At 40.0% G+C, this 19,467-nt stretch overlaps 2 protein-coding genes across 9 annotated transcripts; one reads left to right on the top strand and one right to left on the bottom strand.

The window, feature by feature from the left end:
- The first annotated feature begins 69 nt into the window (after window positions 1–69).
- srek1 (splicing regulatory glutamine/lysine-rich protein 1) lies at window positions 70–9,004 on the top strand. Of its 8 annotated transcripts, none has more exons than XM_029516575.1 (11): window positions 70–419; window positions 589–722; window positions 2,922–3,037; window positions 3,133–3,279; window positions 3,439–3,617; window positions 3,758–3,888; window positions 3,998–4,109; window positions 4,211–4,315; window positions 4,734–4,805; window positions 4,906–5,020; window positions 7,211–9,004. In XM_029516575.1, exons 1-11 carry the CDS (start codon window positions 292–294, stop codon window positions 7,373–7,375), a joined length of 1,404 nt encoding a protein of 467 aa, XP_029372435.1. In that variant the 5' UTR covers window positions 70–291; the 3' UTR covers window positions 7,376–9,004. The 8 variants fall into 8 exon arrangements, with proteins under 8 accessions (XP_029372435.1, XP_029372432.1, XP_029372433.1 ...); XM_029516572.1 differs by having other exon boundaries at window positions 73–419; window positions 3,971–4,109; XM_029516573.1 differs by having other exon boundaries at window positions 74–419; window positions 4,208–4,315.
- An 847-nt stretch (window positions 9,005–9,851) lies between these two features.
- LOC115052220 (leukemia inhibitory factor receptor-like) lies at window positions 9,852–15,713 on the bottom strand. Its single transcript, XM_029516222.1, has 16 exons — window positions 15,596–15,713; window positions 15,419–15,472; window positions 15,211–15,267; window positions 15,012–15,123; window positions 14,761–14,915; window positions 14,525–14,679; window positions 13,860–14,001; window positions 13,590–13,672; window positions 13,301–13,508; window positions 12,943–13,128; window positions 12,660–12,791; window positions 12,123–12,284; window positions 11,435–11,578; window positions 11,243–11,330; window positions 11,056–11,137; window positions 9,852–10,944 (listed from the first exon to the last, which is right to left on the bottom strand). The coding sequence occupies exons 1-16, from the start codon at window positions 15,675–15,677 to the stop codon at window positions 10,441–10,443; spliced, it is 2,346 nt and encodes a 781-aa protein (XP_029372082.1). The 5' UTR covers window positions 15,678–15,713; the 3' UTR covers window positions 9,852–10,440.
- Between the last annotated feature and the right edge of the window lie 3,754 nt (window positions 15,714–19,467).

The raw sequence follows: 19,467 nt of genomic DNA, 5'->3' as shown, positions 1-19,467 counted from the left end.
TTATTCTCAGATGCTGCTGTAATGTGCACATGTCCCCGCTGAGGGACTGATAAAGGATCATTTCATGTGCAGGATGAAATGGAAACGTTCCCTCTGCTGTAATGTAACGCAGCTCCAGGCCTGCAGGGGGGGCGCTGCAGTCCTGGCGCTGTTTTCTGCTGATTGTGTCCGCTGATGAAAAACACACGAAGAAGAGAGAACCGCCGCTCTCCTCTCTCTTTCTGGATGCTCGTTAAAAACCAAACATATAGATTTATATAACGCGCTAATTGTCGCTGTGAATTGTTAAACATGAGCGGGATGCCGGGCACCGCCGTGGTCCAGATCACCAACCTCTCCTCGACCGTGAGCAGCGAGCAGATGCGCACTCTGTTCGGCTTCCTGGGAGACATCGAGGAGCTGCGGCTCTACCCGCCCGAGTAAGGACGACCGAAATCGGCGTGCGCTTCCAGGCGACGCCGCGGATGTCGCGGCCTTTCCCCCCGCGGTGATTTTCAGATCGAAAGGATGAAACAGCTAACTAACTAACTAACCAACCAACCCCGTGTGTTTTACCCCCCCCCCTTCATTTCTACCTTTTTCCCGCAGCAATGCCGCTCTGTCTTTCTCGTCCAAAGTGTGCTATATAAAGTACCGGGACCCCTCCAGTGTTGGTGTGGCCCAACATCTCACCAACACTGTGTTTGTTGACAGAGCTCTGATTGTGGTGCCATGTGCAGAAGGTGAGTGCAGCTGCTTTCTTTAAAAACACATTCAAATTAGTCTCAGGCTGACTTGCTATGACCTCCTTCCCCTTCAATTCAGTCGTTGTCTTGTTTTTGGTTGAACTCTGGGTTTTTTGTTTTTTTTTGTGCCCCCCCCACCCCACACACACACACATACACTTCCATTTATTTTACTCACACAGAAATTGGCTTTAATTAGCATTCGACACAGGTGACAGGTTTGTTTACCTTCACAACATTGTGAAGTTTGTGTTTGGGTGACACATGGTGGTTTCTGCAGAAAGCCAGTCAGTGTGTTGTTGTTTTTTTTTTATTATTTTTTTTATTTATTTATTTGAAGTTGAAACACACTCAGAATGTCTTAATTAAGTTAGTCTCACTGTTAAAACTGGATTCTCTGCAACATTTAGCTTATCTTAACCGTCAGAACCTGCCATTAATGTTACTTGTTTCATGGGCATTATAAAATAAGTTCATGGCAATACAGCTAATTTAATCCCCATCCTCACTTTTGTTTATTTGTTTTTTTTGGTGCTCCTTTTTTGTAAATTTCCCTCCCCTTTGGTGCCACTGTTGTTCCCATGTGTACAGTCAAATTAAATCACCTCTAACTTGATGCTATTTGTCCACGTGACTTGGTGCTGGATGGCTACTGAGTTTATTAATTTGGTTTTGTATGTTTTTTCTGTGTGATTATGTGTGCATATCAGATGACTAGACTGGCCCAGCTGTTACACTACACTAGCCTGAGTCAGGCATTGTTTTCCAAGCCACTATCCCCGATCGGGCCAACGCAGCCTTCAAGGGGGAATGTGACCAGGAGAATAGCCCGCTGAACCTTCCAAGATGGACACCTTGTCTCTTTTTTATTTATTTTTCTTTCGTTTTGGTTGGTTTCCTTTCATACTTTCCCATGTTGTCCACTCTCTACTGTCTCTATCTAGAAACTACAGTATTGCTTATCTCTAGCGTTGTGTTTATATTTGTTATTTTGGTTTGTTGTTTTGATTATTGTCCAACCCCCACCCCCCTCTCTCTTTCTGCTACAGCTGCGGCTTGTGTGTGATTGAATTCTGTCCAGGTTGCTACGGCATACCGGTGGGATGTGTATCACACATGGGATGCTAGGAGGATCACTAACCCTTTTGCTCTCTTGTCTCCCCCTCCTGTTGATGTAGTGAGGGGCTAGACGTTATAAATGTGAGACTCAGTAATGAAAACTTTACCTCATGTGAAGATACATTCTTTTTAATTTAATTGCACTGGAATGATTTTTAGGTTCCCCCTTACATTACTTCACTCCAGTTCAGATGGGAATGTTTAGTATTTTATAACAACACATAAATTATCCTTCTTAACATCATTTCCTCTTTGAACTTGGAAATACGTGACACATACATTAATGTTTTGCGTCGTTATTTGTTTTTAAATATTTCATAGCACTAGGTAACTTGTCGCATTGCATAAATGGTCATTCATGCTTGGTGCCTCCAGGTATAATGAACTGAATTTGTAGCTATTTCTGTCTCTTATTTGTCATAATTTAGCCCTCTTCTCCATCAGATTTTATTCCAAAATGGAATGAGCACAATTCCTAAATTGGTTGTTTTTACAGCTAAGTCTTGGCTAACATTTCCTACAGTTCTTAAAATTGTTGTTCTTTTCTGTATCTGATGTCCTGTGTGCTATTAGTGATGAAGCCAATGGGGTTGTCTTGTGTTGCACACCTTTCCAACACTGCGAAAAGATCGCCCCACGGAAAAGCGCCCATGCTTGATATCGTATGGTTCATGACCAATATGTTTCCAGTACAGGTGACCCATGCATCAAAGTGTTGACTCATTCTCTGCATTGTAATTTTTCTTCTTTTTTATTTTTTATTTTTATTTTTTTGATCTATGAAAAGAGACCAAGGGACAAAGTCATTGTTCTATTGTTTGTGAAAAAAAAAACTTAAGATTTTTGCTCTTCATTGAAAATAATTGAAATTGAATGAGAATAATAATTTGATTAAAAGGAAAGTAAGGATGCTCGGTCTCCAGTTTACCATGACTAGACAGTAGCACACTTGTAGGTTGGATGGGGAAGTGTATGCTCTCTTTCTCTCTAGAATACAGTGGGCTAATTGTGCAGACATAGAGGAGACAGAGAATAGATCCTCTATTGCTTTCACTAATATCCACTTCTGTCCTGCAGGGAAAATCCCAGAAGAGGCCAAGGCCTTGTCACTCTTGGCACCTGCTACTCCAGTGCCCAGTCTGATTCCTGGCGGGGGTCTGCTACCAATCCCGACTCCAGCTCCACTTCAGAATGTGAGTCAGCATGTCATATTTATATTTTTGCACTCTCGCTGTGTGCATAATCTTCTGCCATGTAAGTAAAACCCATGTGCATTTTACACCTGCAGCTGAACCTTCCCTTAGTGAATCGGATGTCAGCCAGTATAGACCCCACAGCATCGATGCACTCCCTGCCCCCCCTCATGGGGAATGTGGATCCTTCAAAAATCGACGAAATCAGGAGGACCGTGTATGTCGGCAACTTGAACTCACAGGTACAGTCATATCAAATCTGTGCTATCCACGGAGCATGCTATTCTGTGAACGGTGGGGCCCATTGATTGGGTTTAATGGGTTTTTGAAACAGTGGACATCAGTGGCACAGAGGAATGGGATATATCAGGCATTGATATTCACTTGTTCTGTTCCCACAGACCACCACTGCAGAGCAGCTGCTGGAGTTCTTCAAGCAGGTGGGAGATGTAAAGTTTGTGCGAATGGCTGGAGACGAGACGCAGCCGACTCGTTTTGCCTTCGTGGAGTTTGTTGAGCAGGACTCTGTTGCCAGAGCGCTGACCTTCAATGGAGTCATGTTCGGGGACCGACCCCTGAAGTAAGTTTTCCACCTTCCTTGAGTTATAAATGATCTTACGAAACAGATTTGCTTAAAATAATGTTTTGACAGAATTAGTTTCCTGTAAATATTCATGTAGTGTCTGTTGGTAGTCTCAGTGGCTGTTTTATGTCTCACAGGGTGAATCATTCCAATAATGCTATAGTGAAACCTCCAGAGCTGACACCACAGGCTGCTGCTAAAGAGCTGGAAAATGTGATGAAGAGGGTGAGGGAGGCCCAGTCTACCATCGCTGCTGCCATAGAACCAGGTGCCACATTTTTTTATTTGCTGTTGTTGCTGTTTGTATTAAAGTCATACAATAAAATAATAAAAAAAACTTTTGCATTCAGATGCTGAGTTTGTTGTTGCTCTGACAGCCGCAAAGCCACGATCCTCTAGTCAGTCTAGGAGGTCGCACCGGTCACGCTCGCGCTCTAACTCCCGTACGCACTCCAGAGCACGCAGGAAAAGGTCCCACTCTAAACACAGGTGCCCTCTTAATGCCCTCCTCTGGTTTTCATATCTCTTTCTCTTGATGATGAAATGTCACAATGATATTGATTTATTTCCTCCCTCTTCTTTTGCAGTAGGCTAACTCAGAGGTCGTGGCCAAGGAGTGACACCCACAGCTCCCGAAGCAGCCATAGGAGACTCTCTCGTTCCAGAGACAGAAGACACAGTCGAAGTCGCTCTAAGTACGCTGGGAACTAATAAAACGATTACAAATATTTTTTACTTTGGAAAATCCACTCAAATGCTGTTTATACCCGAGGAAGCAGGCTGGAGCTTCAGCACCATCTGCAGTTGAAGTTTTATTTCAGATACTGCACTCACAATAATTTAGGTGGCAAATTTTCCCAAAGACTAAATCTGATCCATTGTGGAAGCACACTGTAATGCCTAAGCTTAGCAGTAGGTGTCAGCAGGTTCATTAGAAATGCACTAGTTGAGTCAGCCTTCTTTCACTGGAGGGGGGGGGGGGGTAATTATAAATAATAATTATAATATACATGATGCAGCTGTCACTTTTGACCTTGAAATTGTGCTGTTTTGATGTTCAGGGCTGAAAGTGACAAAAAACTGTGATTAATCCAGTTCATGTGATGTTATCAGGGGCCACAGGAGGAGGAGTAAGGATCGTTCCAGGAGCCCTCGAAGGAAAGCCAGATCACCCTCACCAAAAAGGTGAATCCATCAACTCCACATTTGTTGGTGTCTCTACAACTATGGTTTCAGAGGGTTGGACTTATTTTGGTATCTTTGTTTAATTTTTGTCGCCTGTCAGAGGTAAGAAAGAGAAGAAGCAGGAGCGCAGCAAGGACAGAAAGGAGCACTCCACATCGGGGAAGAGGAGCCGCAGAGACGAGGACAGGATAAAGAGCAAAGCCAAGCCGATGAAGGTAACCGAAGCTCCCTCTTCAGGAAACCATACTGAAATGCACCTTTTTGGGGCGAATTTATTTATATTCTGCTAATCAATCTGGCAGCAGAGCCATCATTATGCTCGTAGTTGTAAAGGGCCTCTAAAACACTCTTTGGCCTTTAAGAGGGACGGGGATGTCCGGCAGTGTTGTGAAAAGCAGGAGCTCCCTGCAGCAGTTTTCATTACTCTGGCCAGAGAAAGAGTGTATTTACAGAGCAGCTGATACTTGTTAGGGTACTTGGATGGGGAATTCAGTTAATAAAATAAATCATGAATCTGAGGCAAATATTATGCCACTGAGAATTTGCAGAAAATTTTGCAAGGCAACCAAAGAGGAGTTAACACATCGGATTCTGAGTAACTTCTAAACATAATTATTTACGTAGATGTTCAGAATGTAATATAACTATGTTTTAAGTATTCTCAGGAATTCCCTCTGTGTAATGTCATCTTTACAAACAGCTACCACTCTGCGTAACTCTGTGTGCTCAGACTGAATTAGTAATGACTTACGTAATTTCCTAGTGTGTCTTCCTACTAAATATCTACATTTATCTGTTTATATGACGGTATTTGACATTAGTTTCACGTTCCCATGAATACCAGCTCAACACAGTACAGCACAGAGCTGATATGAGGATGTGGTTACCACCTCCTCCGTATTCTATGGTCATCACAGGTATAGATCAGATCTCCTATATTATACTAGTTATTTCACCTTATGATGCATGTTCTTGTACTACTCTATTCAGCCTGTACATGAGATACAAGAGTACTTGTATTAATATTTGACTTTATCTTGTTGTGTCACCGGACTTTTCCTTTCTTACCCGAAACATTTCTACATATTACAGAACCTCTAAAAGAGCCAGGCTCAGGGTGGGTGTCTGTCTGGAGCAGTTAGGCTGAAAGGAGAAAGATCAGGAATAGTTTATATTGATATAGTGACACTAAATACCTTTTTGCTTTTCTACGCAAACAAGGTTGAATGTTTGGGGGAAGCTCTAATCAGTGATCACCGGATTCTTGTCGTCAAACTCACCAAGTAATCTTGTTTCTTTGGTGAACCGCCATCATTTACACCAACCTGTTTCTGAGAGTTCACTGTTGAGATCAAAGTGAAACATTGGCCTGGAGATAAGAGATGTCATGCTTCTGAGACTTGATCTTTTCCGTTGATAACAAACAACTTGTTAAACAAGTGAAGGTAGAACAGATGTATTTCTCTGAAACAACTGCAAGCTTTGCAAACTGCTTGCTGATGAAGTTGCACGGTGGAGAGCTTGATCACACTTGTCCTTGTGGACTTAAATGTAGAGCTAAGGATGCAGCTGTAAACAAAGTATGGATGTCGTAAACTTCCATAAGAACATCCTATTATCTGCTACGGCATCACCAGTGAATGTCAGCTGTCAACACACATTTACTTCAGCTTCTATGATATTTTAGTGTTAGTCCTGTGCCACCTGTTTAATCGAGTAATGCTACTGTGGAGGTAAGAAAATGTCCAAGCTGTGGCATCTGTGTAAACAACGGGTCCAAATTTCCTCCTGACCTTGTGCAGGTCTCTTCAGTGGCTGTCAACAGAGGTTTGGTTAGCTTCACTTACTTCAGCCACCAGCACTGTAAAGGGATATCAAGTATATTTCTTTAAGACGCAAAGGATTAAAGTTGTTTGTGTGATATAAACTGAGGCACAATGTATTATTTATTCTCTACTGGTGACTGAGTTGTGTCTAAAATCATGGTGAGTGCAAGAAAAGAGCACAACTTTAAATTTTAACTTCCACGCAGGCTAGTAAAAACCTTCATGTGGCCTTTTCACACCCTTCTACTTTTTCCTTTTTACGAGGCTGCTTGATCTGAGGGCTGATTTTGCTTTATACGGGTGTTTTTATGTTGTTGAGGATTAATCAAGTGTGATTTTAATTTGCATTTCTTTGACCCAGGCAAACAAACTAATGAAGAAACTTGTTCCGTTTGAAATATAGAAAAATCTAATCCTTTTCTAATAACCCCTTGTTAACCAAATACGAGTAAGACATGCCAGACAATTAGATGTTCACTCGACCCACCGCGGTTCTATTATTTTGGATTATTGAGGATTGAGTCCAGTTTTGACTGAACAGGTTTTATTGTTACCAATTGGACTGAGTTGTTGTTTCAGGTGGAAAGGGACTTTGTCAGACAAAAGGAAGACTATGAAAGTGACAGAGAGGACTCAGGCACACCCAGTGAGGGCATGACGCCCTCACCCTGTGTCCAGCACAATGGCAGCTACATGACTCACAGTGAGGAGGACGGCGGCGTGGGGACAAACAGCACCAAGTGACTTTTAACAAAATAACGGAAACAAATCCCGTTCCACCAAACGATTTTCATCAATTCATCAATTCCCATACCGTGCATTAACACCGGACAACCACTTAAAAGCAGTGTTTCCCCCACCATCATCATAACTTGTGCTACAGCCTTTTTTTCCTTTCCTTTTCCTGATGAGGGATGTTCTTGGCGTAACATGGATCCTGTATAAGGTACAGGATCCATGTTTGAGTTAACGCCCCACACCACCACCATCATCGCCCTTAACAGACCACATGAAGATACCGAAAGTTTTATTAGAGCACAGCAACACAACACAGAAACCCACAAAGTGGCGTCTGCACCTCAACAAAAGCTGAGCAAAAAACATCTTCCTGTTTTGTGGCAACTGAGCTCTTTGCTCGAAATAGTCCATATTCAGCCGTGTCCTCCGGCTTTATGCTTAATGTTGGATGAGATCAAGCGGTCGCTCCCCCTTTTCTGCTGGCCAGGAAACCCACCAAGACCCTGCAACATCTGGCTTTTCTCAATTCATGAAAGAATTCCTGATAGAATCAAGCAGAATCCTACAGAAAAAAACATCATTATACTAATCCAGCAGCTAAAAACTGAATTATGTTGTGTCTTTGTTGGATCTCTTAAAAAATGCACACACTTCCTCAGGCAGCATTTAACAAAAAACTTTCCAGTTTAAAAACACTATGAGTGATGGATCAACACCTCATCTGGTTCTGATTGTGAAAACGTTCTGTAATTTTAAGTTTTGTCTGCTTAGTCATGTTTCTTGAATCGCCTTTGCCACATCATACTGCCACATTTTTTGTTTTTGTTTTTTTTTTTTGTTTGTTTTTTCGTTTTGTCTTCAGTACAAATTGTCAAAAACTAAAATGAAAAATATTTATCGGGAAATAGTTATTATATTTTAAACTATGATGTAGCAGTGAAAAAAGGTTTTTATCCACCAAACCAACTGTTTTCATATTGTTTTAATATTCTATTTAAAAAAAAAAAAAAGAAAAAAAAATGGTGTATTTAATGCTGTCTTGACAAATCTGTTCTCTTCCTGTGACCTTAGTGTTATTGGAAAAAATAACTTCCCATATTCTGTTTGATTACTACATGTATGTTTCACCCCTTTACTACACCGTTGTTAATCTAAATAGTGAGTCTAATAACCTTTATATGGGTGGAGTGAAAACAGAGAGGGGGGATTCTGTGGTTGTTGAAACACACATTGGCTCTTTATGTGGTCTGTGAAGGGGATTTTATTTCCTCCGTCATCCTGGACCCAGACAGTCCTGCTAAATGTACTGTGTTCATTTCTTGGCTTGAAGTGCTGTAATGCAGAGTATCCTGTTTTCTGTGAAGCTGTCTCTAAAATATACACAGTAGTTGTTTTTTTGTTTTGTTTTTTTTTTTAAATAGGACTACATGGATCCATGGATTTAATTCTTGATTGTTAATTTTCTATAAATATACACATGCATATTTTTGATCGTTGTTGCAACAAGACCACGATGTATCATGCTCCTCCTGTTATTGATGTAATGCTGTGTGAGGCAAAAAAAAAAAAAAATCTGTTTTCTACATTAAAAAAAAAACAAAAAAAAACGGGCCTATACTGTAAAAAAAAAAAAAATAAAAATTATGTGGGCTTGTATTTCTGGAAAACGTTAGATGACCACAGATGAACAAATTGTCTCAAAGGTCAGCAAACTGCTCTCAAGCACAGAAAGGTCAAAAAGTGCCTAGACATAGATTGTACAGAATATTCTACTAAAATACAGAGACTTATTGACAGATGCAACCTGAATTTATTGTCATGGATGTTATGCTATCGTTATATAGTCGGCTGCCTGTAGTAATGAGTAAATAGTGTGTTAGGCTCAACCTTCTTTGGGGGATTTTTTTATTTTAACATTCAGTTCTGTCTGTTTTGGGGGTTAACAAAAATGCTCACGAGTAAGCTATCAAAGAAAATGTCAGTGAACTGGCCCTGGATTGAGATCCGTTCCTGCGAAGCTTTATTTGAGGAAAAAATGGCTTCATCTTTGCCAAATTCCTTCTTTAGTGCTTTTAAAAATCTGGTTTTACAGTTTGTTTTTCTTGTCCTCAGTTTGAAGTGGTGAACTTGTGATAGAGCATTTCCAACACAACTGACAGTATGTGAAGAATTGTATTTTTTATACCTGTGTATTCACTGCGTATGGTAAACTGTAAATGAGACGCGTCGTAGTTTTCTCCTGGGGAGGGGTCGCCTGTTCGATGTAAAAGTTTGGCTAACACTGTTTTTTTTTTTTTTTTTGAAAAGCTTATCTGATTCCCGTAACTTTGAGTCTAACAACCTATGATCTGTTTCCAAAAACACTCAATAAAGACTCTTTTCATTCAAATGTTTTAATGCCTTCTGAGACATTTGTGCTTTGGATGTTTAAAAAAAAAAAAAAAAAAGAAGAGAAAATTAGGCTTTCTAACAGCAGCACCGTCATCTGTGGAGGTCAAATCTGTGCAGGGACCAATGAAATCTGAAGAAAACAAACCCATCGTGTTCTCTTGTTGTTGTTAATCAGACTTTGGGAGGAGAAAAGCTGGAACGCTTTGAAGGTTCATTAAGAGCGGCTCCTTTCAGTGACTGTCGTGGGTTTGCTGCAGTTGAAGTTTTTGCCCATTTGTGTTATTGTGCGTCGCATCAAAAATCAATCTTCTCTATTGCAGTCACAGAAAAAAAGAACTGCTTCAGCATAATTCACACAAACTTTCTTTGTGTCTTCTTGATGAAAGAATCGATGGTTCCATTTATCTGAACTGTTGTAGACGTGAGTTCTGTAGAATGGATCAGTTTGTTGTTTCACATTGTAATCAGAACATTTTCAGTCAGAATGAAGTATGATCAGGTTTTCATGTTCACACAAGTTAATGTCTATAAAATGTTGTACATATGGAAATAATCAGAGATGATCAATTCCTCTTATTAGCGTACTTCATATTTCTTTTTCTTTCTACAGTTGCTCATCTGTAAATATACCAGTAGGTTTTGGTGTTGACGCTGAATCCACTTTATTGACCCAAAACTTTTCACATTTGTGTTCCCACCTCCTCATTTTCTGCAGCCCAGCTCCAAACTGTTGTTTCAAAATCAACCTCCTTGTTGCTGAAGGTTGGGCTGGTGCTAAACTGTCTCATATAGTCCAGCCTTGACTTCACCACGGTCCAGTGTGCGTCCTCAGAATCACTTTCCGCATCCTGAGTGACGGCCGTATTCGTCACCTGCTGGAACATTTCCATTGTTGTATATCCGCTTGAAAAGGCCAAAGGAGAACTCTGGAAATCTGTCTGTCTTACGTTTGAGAACGTGTCTGTGGTTTCATCTGAACGGACGTTTCCAGTCCCCTCTTCTGGATCATTTTGGATCCAGTCGGCCGTCGTTTGCAGGGAGCTTCCCTCAGCCCTTGAGCCGCAGAGGAACGGCAACAGTGACGGCATCGTGTTGGAAAGGACCTCAGCTTCTCTCTCAAGTAGCTGAAAACTATTTGAATCACACTCTTCGAACAACGCAGTGTTGATGGGCTGTAGGAGTTCCTGCAAAATATCCCAAACAGCGCACTTGGCCGATTAGCTGTCATTTTTAAGCTTTCTGGCTGTTTGTTGAGTATCACGATGTCCCTTTTAGACATAAATCTAGACACTTACCACTTCACAAGGTCTTTCTGCTTTCTGCAGTGCGTTGCTGTTTCCAGGGTTGGGTATGCTGGGCCACAGGATGACTTTTGCTCTAAATACATTAAATAGTTAGGGTGGAGTACACCTTCAGAAAGTATATTCTGAATTTGTAAGCTCGTTCAACAGTAGATTGGAGATAGTTTCTAAAATATTTTACCTTTTGATTATCATGGAGCCAAAAATCAGCAACATGGTCCCGACAGCAAAGATGGTGAAAATACCAATTTGAGGAACATCAAAACGTCCTTTTGGAAGAAAAAAACACGTGGAGTGAAGTGCAGGCTCTTCGACTTGAAGACATTAGATTTTGTTGGAAAGTCTTTAAAGCCATTGGGTTTGTTGATATCACCTGGCTTATTTGTTTTAAAGATGTATGGTGTGCTGCGTACTCCCACTCCCCCCCTGGTGAAGCCGGAGATCTGGACTTGGTACGCTGTGCCAACTTGCAGATCCTCCAATTGAAAAGTGTCAAACTCTGGATCTGCTGTAACATCTGCAATCAGATAACAGACGGGGTCGACAAACGCGTACACACAGGTTTTCTTCAAGACTTTCCAAACAGTCAGGCTGTCAGTGACCGTCCTTTATCCTCAACTGAACTTCTATTTTCTGACAATCTGCGCGCGTTTCCACGCCAACAAAATCAACTATGATTTTGTGACCATTGTTAGTGTGCTGGCATTCGGCGTAAAACCTTTTCATCTCTGGAAAGAAATGAACATTTGTGTCAGCACTGTTTGGAGCCAGTATGTTGATGAGTGCCTTTGTAGCAACAAAAGATGGCTAAGTGTAACATTTGCATAAAATAACACAGCGAATTGTTCAACACTGACAAACTGATCCGGAGCAGAGTTGATGTTTACAGGTTCATGTTTGACAGCCGTAGCAGCCAAACCGTCAAGTTCTCTGAGACCACTAAAGCCATAATTTTCATTTCATACTGATGCTGTATAAACTGCCAGCATCTGAATCTCTAAAGGTTAAGACAGATGTTTTTTCACATAGATGACCTAAATCAGCAGGTGCTCGTTACTCACTGCTCTCAGCACTCGTCCCCATCTGTTTGTACTCCATGTAGTAGATTATGTAACCCATCAGGAAACCCCTGAGGTCGTCCTCTGGGATGGGTGACCACTGCAGCATAGCTCCATTCAGCATCTTGTTGAAGCTGCTGATGTTTGTGGGAGCGCTGATAGGAGCTTTGGAGGTACAACATCCAATCAAACTGTTGTTGCTGACAGGTTACGAATAGACTCTCATATCATGCTTATGTGGACTTTCAGAAGGAAATTACTGGTTGGTTGATCAGCCAACATCTCACCAACTACGAGATGGGTTTCCTGTCAACTTTTGCACTCAGAGAAAAAAACCTAATGAGAGAAGACATGAATTCTGGTGATCCCTGACTGTCGCTGGCCATCATTAGGTCAGAAGTAAAGAAACACTCGGATTTCTCTTTAAAAGAGCTTGGCTTTGTTATCACTGAGCATTATTAGATGTTTGGCACATGTAAACTTTCCCGCCTTAAGTGTCTGCCAAAAGCATTTTAGGAAGGAAGGGGGACTAACACTTACATCCTTCCATGGAATAGAACTGGCCGGTCCCATAGGTGCTCTCACTGTTGTTGATGTGCTTAATGTTACAAGTCTGCTTCTCAGGTCTGGTGTGCAGAGTGATGCTGTATCTCTTGTAAGGCTCCAAAGGCTCTGGTTATCGAGTCCAACAATCAACAAATGGAGACGCAAGATTACTCAAAAGGTAAAACTGAAATATGGGCAGAACTTCATCCGTCCCTCGTCTGCATTTTCTGCACAGTGTTGTTATCAAAACTGTTTGTAAGATTTAATATTTACACACGTTGTAATTGAGAGAAGTCCCAGCTGTTCTTTTCATTCTCATAAAAGGACATGTGCTGTGTTTTCTGTCCCCGGTGCTTCCACTCCACAGAATAGCAGACGTAGGTTTTGATGAGATCGTCTTTCCAATAGAGGGTGAAAGATGTATTGTTGTATACTTTAATTTTCAGCCTCCCATCTGCAAATCCTGTCGATACAAATGTGTAATGCTTTTATTTTTTTAACCCACTTGAATATGTCAGTTCTCCAACAGCTTTTCAGGGACTAAAAAAACAGCTATGAGCAAAACAGAAGTCACAAAAAACAAACAAACAAACAACCTCATAATCAACATTAGTGCTACATATAGGAGCACTCACCAGGCGTGCCATCTCGCTGCGGTATTGTCAGACTTACAGGTGGGGAGCTGCTGGCGTTGTTGACAGCACTGATGCTGACATGATAAGACGAGTAGGAGAGAATCAGCCTGATCTCCGGCTGGGTGCAGTTCATCTGCTCCAGCAGATGCTCTCCTGACGCCTTACCGACGGTCAGGCGGTAGCTGTCGTGCAGCCCCTGGGCAGAAAACTAACACACAGGGTCCTTTAATTATCAGCTACAGCTATTTCTGATCCAGAAACAAGAGAGGTTGTATTAAACAGAAGATACCTCCCAGTTCAGATAAAGCAGCCTTTTGCCGTTTCCCTCTTCGGTGTCACTGATTTTGACAATAACAGGCTTCGTTGTCAGTTCTGAAAGAAGATTTTTAGTCGTAGTGAAAAAAGTCACATTGGCTTGAACTTATTTTACCTCTTCTTGTCATCTTGTGGAATAAAAAGACTTTTGATGCAACATCCCATTTTGTTGCTTGCCAAATATGATTCAGATTTTTATTTCCCAATGAAGATAATTCGTACTGTAAAGCAGAAACAAACGGACCTGATGGGACGGTGTAGGTTTCGCTCCATGGGCAGCGGGAGCAGAAGTCATTGGTGACACACTGTATCTGTACAGCGTAAACCTGTGAGCTGTTCAGACTCTCCACTGTGCATCTCTCCTGATTTTGGGATCGAATTAGAGGCTGCGAACAACATGAGAATGAATTAACGCCAGGAGGACGTGTGAAGTCCGTGCTCTCACCTATTTCTTTTCCTTCTTATTCTCATGGTTAAAATGTGTATTGACGAGCCACCGGACAGAAAACTCTCATCAACAACGTGTTCCCCGCAGGATGAACCATCATGATTCAGACTGGCACACATTTTCTTCAGTTTTTTTGTGCTTCTTCATTCTTTGCAACCCCCCCCCACCTTTTTTTTACTTTAGCAGCACATTTAAGATGAGAGCATTTAAATTCACATTCAGGAAAAACTTAACAACGCTTCCATCAAGTTTTCCTTTTTGTTCTCTGTTAATTAACAAATATTAGCATGCAGGGAATATAGCTTTGCCTCCACGTGCTGCTATGGTTATGACTCTTGGATAGTTCAGTGGTGGAGAACAGCATTTTTATCCCACATGAAGTTAAAACTCTCACACAGCTGCACACTGATTATATTGTGATTTTTACATATTAAGTTTTTAACCAGTTGTTTAATACTGACCTTGTTCCATAACGAGCTGCCTGCTGTTTTATATCTCACAGAGAAAGACTGAATGGCCTTCGAGCCTTCCTCATCTTCCTCATCCCAGCTCACGCTCACATTCAGTTTTCCAGCCTGGCGGCGGAAGGAGACGTGATATGGAGGACCGCATCGTGCTGAAATGTGAGAACATTCGCCTGAGTTCACAGAGCTCAGTGAAAAGGTAAATAAAAATATTTATATCTCTGTGGACTTACACAGGTTCTTATAGGAACTGCTGAAAACTGCTTTAGTGCATTTTCTGGAATCACTGATTTCAAAAACTTGAGCAGTCAGGTTAAATTTTGTATATATGGTGATGCTTTTAGGGACGTTGGTGATGTTGATGTATTTTTTGCAATATCGTCTCTCCCTAGAAAGAAGAATAGCTTGAAAAATGACATGCTGTTTGCTGTCAAATGTCACAAGTGGGTTATCAATATCTTCAAGGATTCATTTTTGCACTTACTTTTGTATTATGATGAGTGAGTATGTCTTTTCTTGTGAGTGATTTCCAGCTTTCCAAACACATGTTGGTTTTTTTCCGTATTTGCTAAAACAGTCTAAATCATGGACGCCATCTGATACAAAGGCAGCATACAATAAAAAATGAAGCGGAGAAAGTCTCTTTTTGCCGCTAATGAAACAATGAGATGAACCTTTGTTACCTGGCTGAACGTCACAGTGCTGATATGAGGAAAAAATGTTCTCCGGCTTGCATTTGACTGGAAAGCAGAATATCCAGATGAGCACAGCATGAAACTACATCACTATCCTCAGTTACTTTTGCTGTTTTCTCAAGAATTTTCCCCAAGAACAATCTTTAATTTTACGGTAGAAAATGATTTGAGCAGTAGTAAAATGTCACAAGCCTACCTGACGAGGTTTCAGCAAGAGAGGAGTTTATTGTGTAGTACACAAAAATTAAACCTAAAATGTGAACAAGAGCAGACACTGAGCACAGGAGTTATATAATGCTTTCAAGTCTTTTTTTAATAGTGTTCATGAATTAACTAAACTAATGTGACAAAGCACATTTAATAGCCCACTTACCAAAGATGACAAGATGACAGTGAACTCCAAGAGAAAACGATCTAGAGTCTGAAAAATCAAACTGATTTCCACGACCAGTCATGATGTCTGTGATGGAAAGACCAAGCCGCAACCTGTCGCCAATCACAGTCATGAGGCACAAAGAAGCTGCTCACATGAGAGTGAACAAGAAGGAAATGTTTAGGGGGGTGGAGACACTTTCTGACACACTTTGTGGTTCTCAGATGTCAAATGTTGGCTGCCTGGAGGCTGAGGAAGAGCTACTGTCTCCTCTGTGCTTCCTCTTTTCATAAATATAGCTGCTGATGCAGTGTCAAAATGAGACATAGAAGGAGATGAGTCCTGTTTGACTCAAAGCATTTTCTTGTAAATTCAAGAGTTCCTTCCAAAACAGAGTTTTTGCTCTCAAAGAACTGAATGTAACTTCCGTTAGTAAATCACTAATTTCACCAGGTGGAACAGCTGATATGGCTGGCTGTTTCACGTTTTAATCAGCGAAGAAGTCATAGAGAAAAAAAGGACAACCAATCTTAGAGATCAAAACTCCTTCTGTTTCAGTAAATGAATAAGCTGTAGTCAAACGGAAACTTTACCTCCGCAGGTTCACACTGTTGAGTTCTCCTAATAACCTTGGTATAAAACAAACATCATTATTACATTGAGTACAATAGTCAAGTATTTTAATATTTAATATTTAATAGTCAGTATTTGAATATTGAAAGTATTGAAAAGGATTTAAAAATGTATATAAATCTTCAACTCAAAAGTTTGTTTCGTTTTATTTCAAAGAAAATCTCTGTGGAGAATTCATTTAAACATGAAAACCCAAATATACGCAGAGCATTTCTCCAGGAGTGAATAAATTATTACAGTTTAGGAAATGTAAAGACACCAATTTAATAAATAAAGACCACATTAAGATATTTTTTAAGATTTTTAATATGTATTTTCTGAAACTTTGATCTAAAAAGCATAAATGTAAAACTTTTGGGAACCTTTTTTGTGTGTTTTCGTTGTGAATTTTCCTCCACTGTGCCACATCTGACTTTTGGTCAGACTCGATTCTGTGAAAACAGAATAACTATAAAAAAATTTAAAAACAAGAATTCTTGGTATTAGTTATCTCACACAGGTATTGCGTATGTGAGGCTACTTATGACTTAAAGAGAAAAACATTTTAATATTCACAGACTGGAATCTTCAATGAAGCCGGAAGAGTAAATCACACTTTTTTCCCCATTTTAAAATATAATTTTAATGTAAATTAAAATTTTTAAACTATTTTTAAATAGAAGAAGAATATCACCGCCTCGTTTTTATGTTGTTGTTTTAAGGTGGCATTTAGTAATTTTTTATTTATTTTTTTTTTTTATTTCATTTGCTACCAGACATTTTGAGGTTGCTTCTGAAGTTGCCTTGTTCCAACTTTCAAATTCAGCTATTAATAACTTATCTGAACAAGTAATTCTCACCTTTGATCATCACGTGGTGATCCAATGAACAGACTGCACCTGAACTGGGTCAATACAACAAGAACTAAAATGGGGTAAACAGCAAGTGCATCAACTGTACATGTTGACGACGTATTTTTTTTTTTTTTTTGGTGAGTTCCTCCCTCTGAGTTGAGTGGTAAACACACAGGAAGTTCACATCACACCTCCCTGACTTCACTTAAAAAGGTTAGAAATGCTGTTGTGTTGTTTGTGACAGTCTGATTTCTGCAGTGCACATTATCAAATATTTTTCAATCAAAAAGAATAATCAAAACTACAAAGAAAACAATGTATTTGTAGCGGAAACTAATTTCCTGTAAATGTCTGCCTACTCAGGTTTTTCTCATCTGTAAATTTCCCCACCTTAACTTTTATCATCCCTAAGATCTGTGATGTGCTATTACTCAATTGGGACTGCAGCGGTTGGTAAATGATGTGGGTTCCCAAAGCTGTATTTCGCTTTGAAAATCGTAATACTTTGATATTTTTTTAGTCTTTCAATGACTGCATCTCCGATGAGCATAGTAAAAAAAAATGTTTTTAGTGTAATTTGAGGTAAAGGCTGCATGAAACATTTGATTGGGCAAAATAAAAAAAGGGCAAATGAAAGTAAAATGATGTGGGCAAAAGTATGATCTAATATTTAAAACAACAGAATGAGCCTTAAATTGTGGTGAATTATAAATAATTAGAAAAAATTAAAACTAAATGATTAAGTCTGTGTAAATAATTACAATAATTACAATTATTTTGGAAAAGGATTGCACACCAAACAGTAAAATTGGGAGAAATGGATTCATGTCTGTGCCACTTAAAATGGATCCCTTTTCTAAAACCAGCCTTTTGATTGTGAACTTAAATAGCCCCCTTTTACATATGAGCTTTCTTGAATAATTATTTCAGGGTCGGTTTCAGTCTAGTGCATCAAAACGCGGTGCTTGTGTGAAATGTAAAGGTCCAGCAGCTGAAAAGAGGAAGCAGGTTTTATATACTAATACATTACAAACATTAATGAGGAAACATGGTGCCTGTTTGCTTTCTTCAGTAAAACAGCACACTTAAATGAAGAACTTCCCCCCCGTGAATAGTTCAGGTCTGATGTTCACTGATCTGCATCATTGACATGAGTTTTCCCAAAAGTATACCAAACCCTGAACAATGAATGACAACCAGGAAACGTGGTTGTGCTTTTCAGCTGAAGACATTTGTGCACTACATTAGTGTAGAGATAGAGATAATTGGATGTTAGGAGAAAACGACGTTCCACGTGGCACGTCTACGGCCAACAAGCTGGTATTTATGTCAGTTTTATGTTAGCGTGCTGGCATTAAACACAGTTCAAAAGTTCAGCAGTCCAGGATAAAAGTCATTTGTTGTTTTGTTCTCCTAATTTTTCATTTGGCATTTGAAAAGAGCATTTTTATATTGAGGAAAAAAGAAGCCACTTGCTGAACGGAAGCAGCTCCAAGCAGTTTTATCCTTTTATAGGCAGCACATAAGCTCAAAGGCCATGAGGTCATAAGAAACAAGACACATAACCACATGACCACGAGAAAAGGAAAATGCATACAGAACTGATGGCCTCTAGTGGTCTGTTTTCCAGAGTTGGAGGAGCTCAGTCAGTCGCTCTGCTCTCCACTCTCATCAGATCATCATGATCAGGCCCTGCTCATCTGGCATTTGGGCAATTTCTTCTTTCCTTTAGTTAGCAGGTTACTTTGGAGTTAGGTTAAATTCTTTCAGAGACACACAAACACTCACTCACCAACCTTACTTGAATACAAGCAGCCACACAACATGCTGATTACCTTCTCAACCGTTGTTGTTTCTCTGAGCTCAAAACAGAGAAAATGACAAATAAAAACTTTCAGTAATAAGATTTCTTTAAATTTTCCCTTCAATAAAAGTAATACTGACATCTTGATAAAATAGATTTAAAAAAATTTGCATAAAGATAAAGAAAAATCGACTGAAATCTGAAATTAAAAACAGGACAAATCCCCCTTTTTTAAGGTTAGGTTTAATGGACACACAACTGCATATAAAAATAAATGAGTACAACTAAAACACAAGGATTGGCTGTATGACGAGGTAAGATTTAATATGTAATATATTATACATATAATATATACTGACATTAAGTACATCTTTTTACTCTTTGGCTTTTTATTTATTTATTTATTTATTTATATATTATGACTCTTTATTAATTTAAGCCGGACTGTCCCTTTAAAAACGGAGCTCCGTCCGTCTGCGCGCGCGCCCGCAGCGGCCTCTGGAGGCGAGCGCGCGCACAGCATCCCCATCCCATTGAAGGATAAAAAAACAAAAAAACGCTGGTCCCCATAGAAACGGAGACAGAGACGGTCCGTCCGTCCG

Source organism: Echeneis naucrates, chromosome 12, assembly GCF_900963305.1.
Source record: "Echeneis naucrates chromosome 12, fEcheNa1.1, whole genome shotgun sequence".
In the NCBI taxonomy this organism is placed as follows: domain Eukaryota; kingdom Metazoa; phylum Chordata; class Actinopteri; order Carangiformes; family Echeneidae; genus Echeneis; species Echeneis naucrates.
This window is presented reverse-complemented; position numbering and strand designations above follow the sequence as displayed.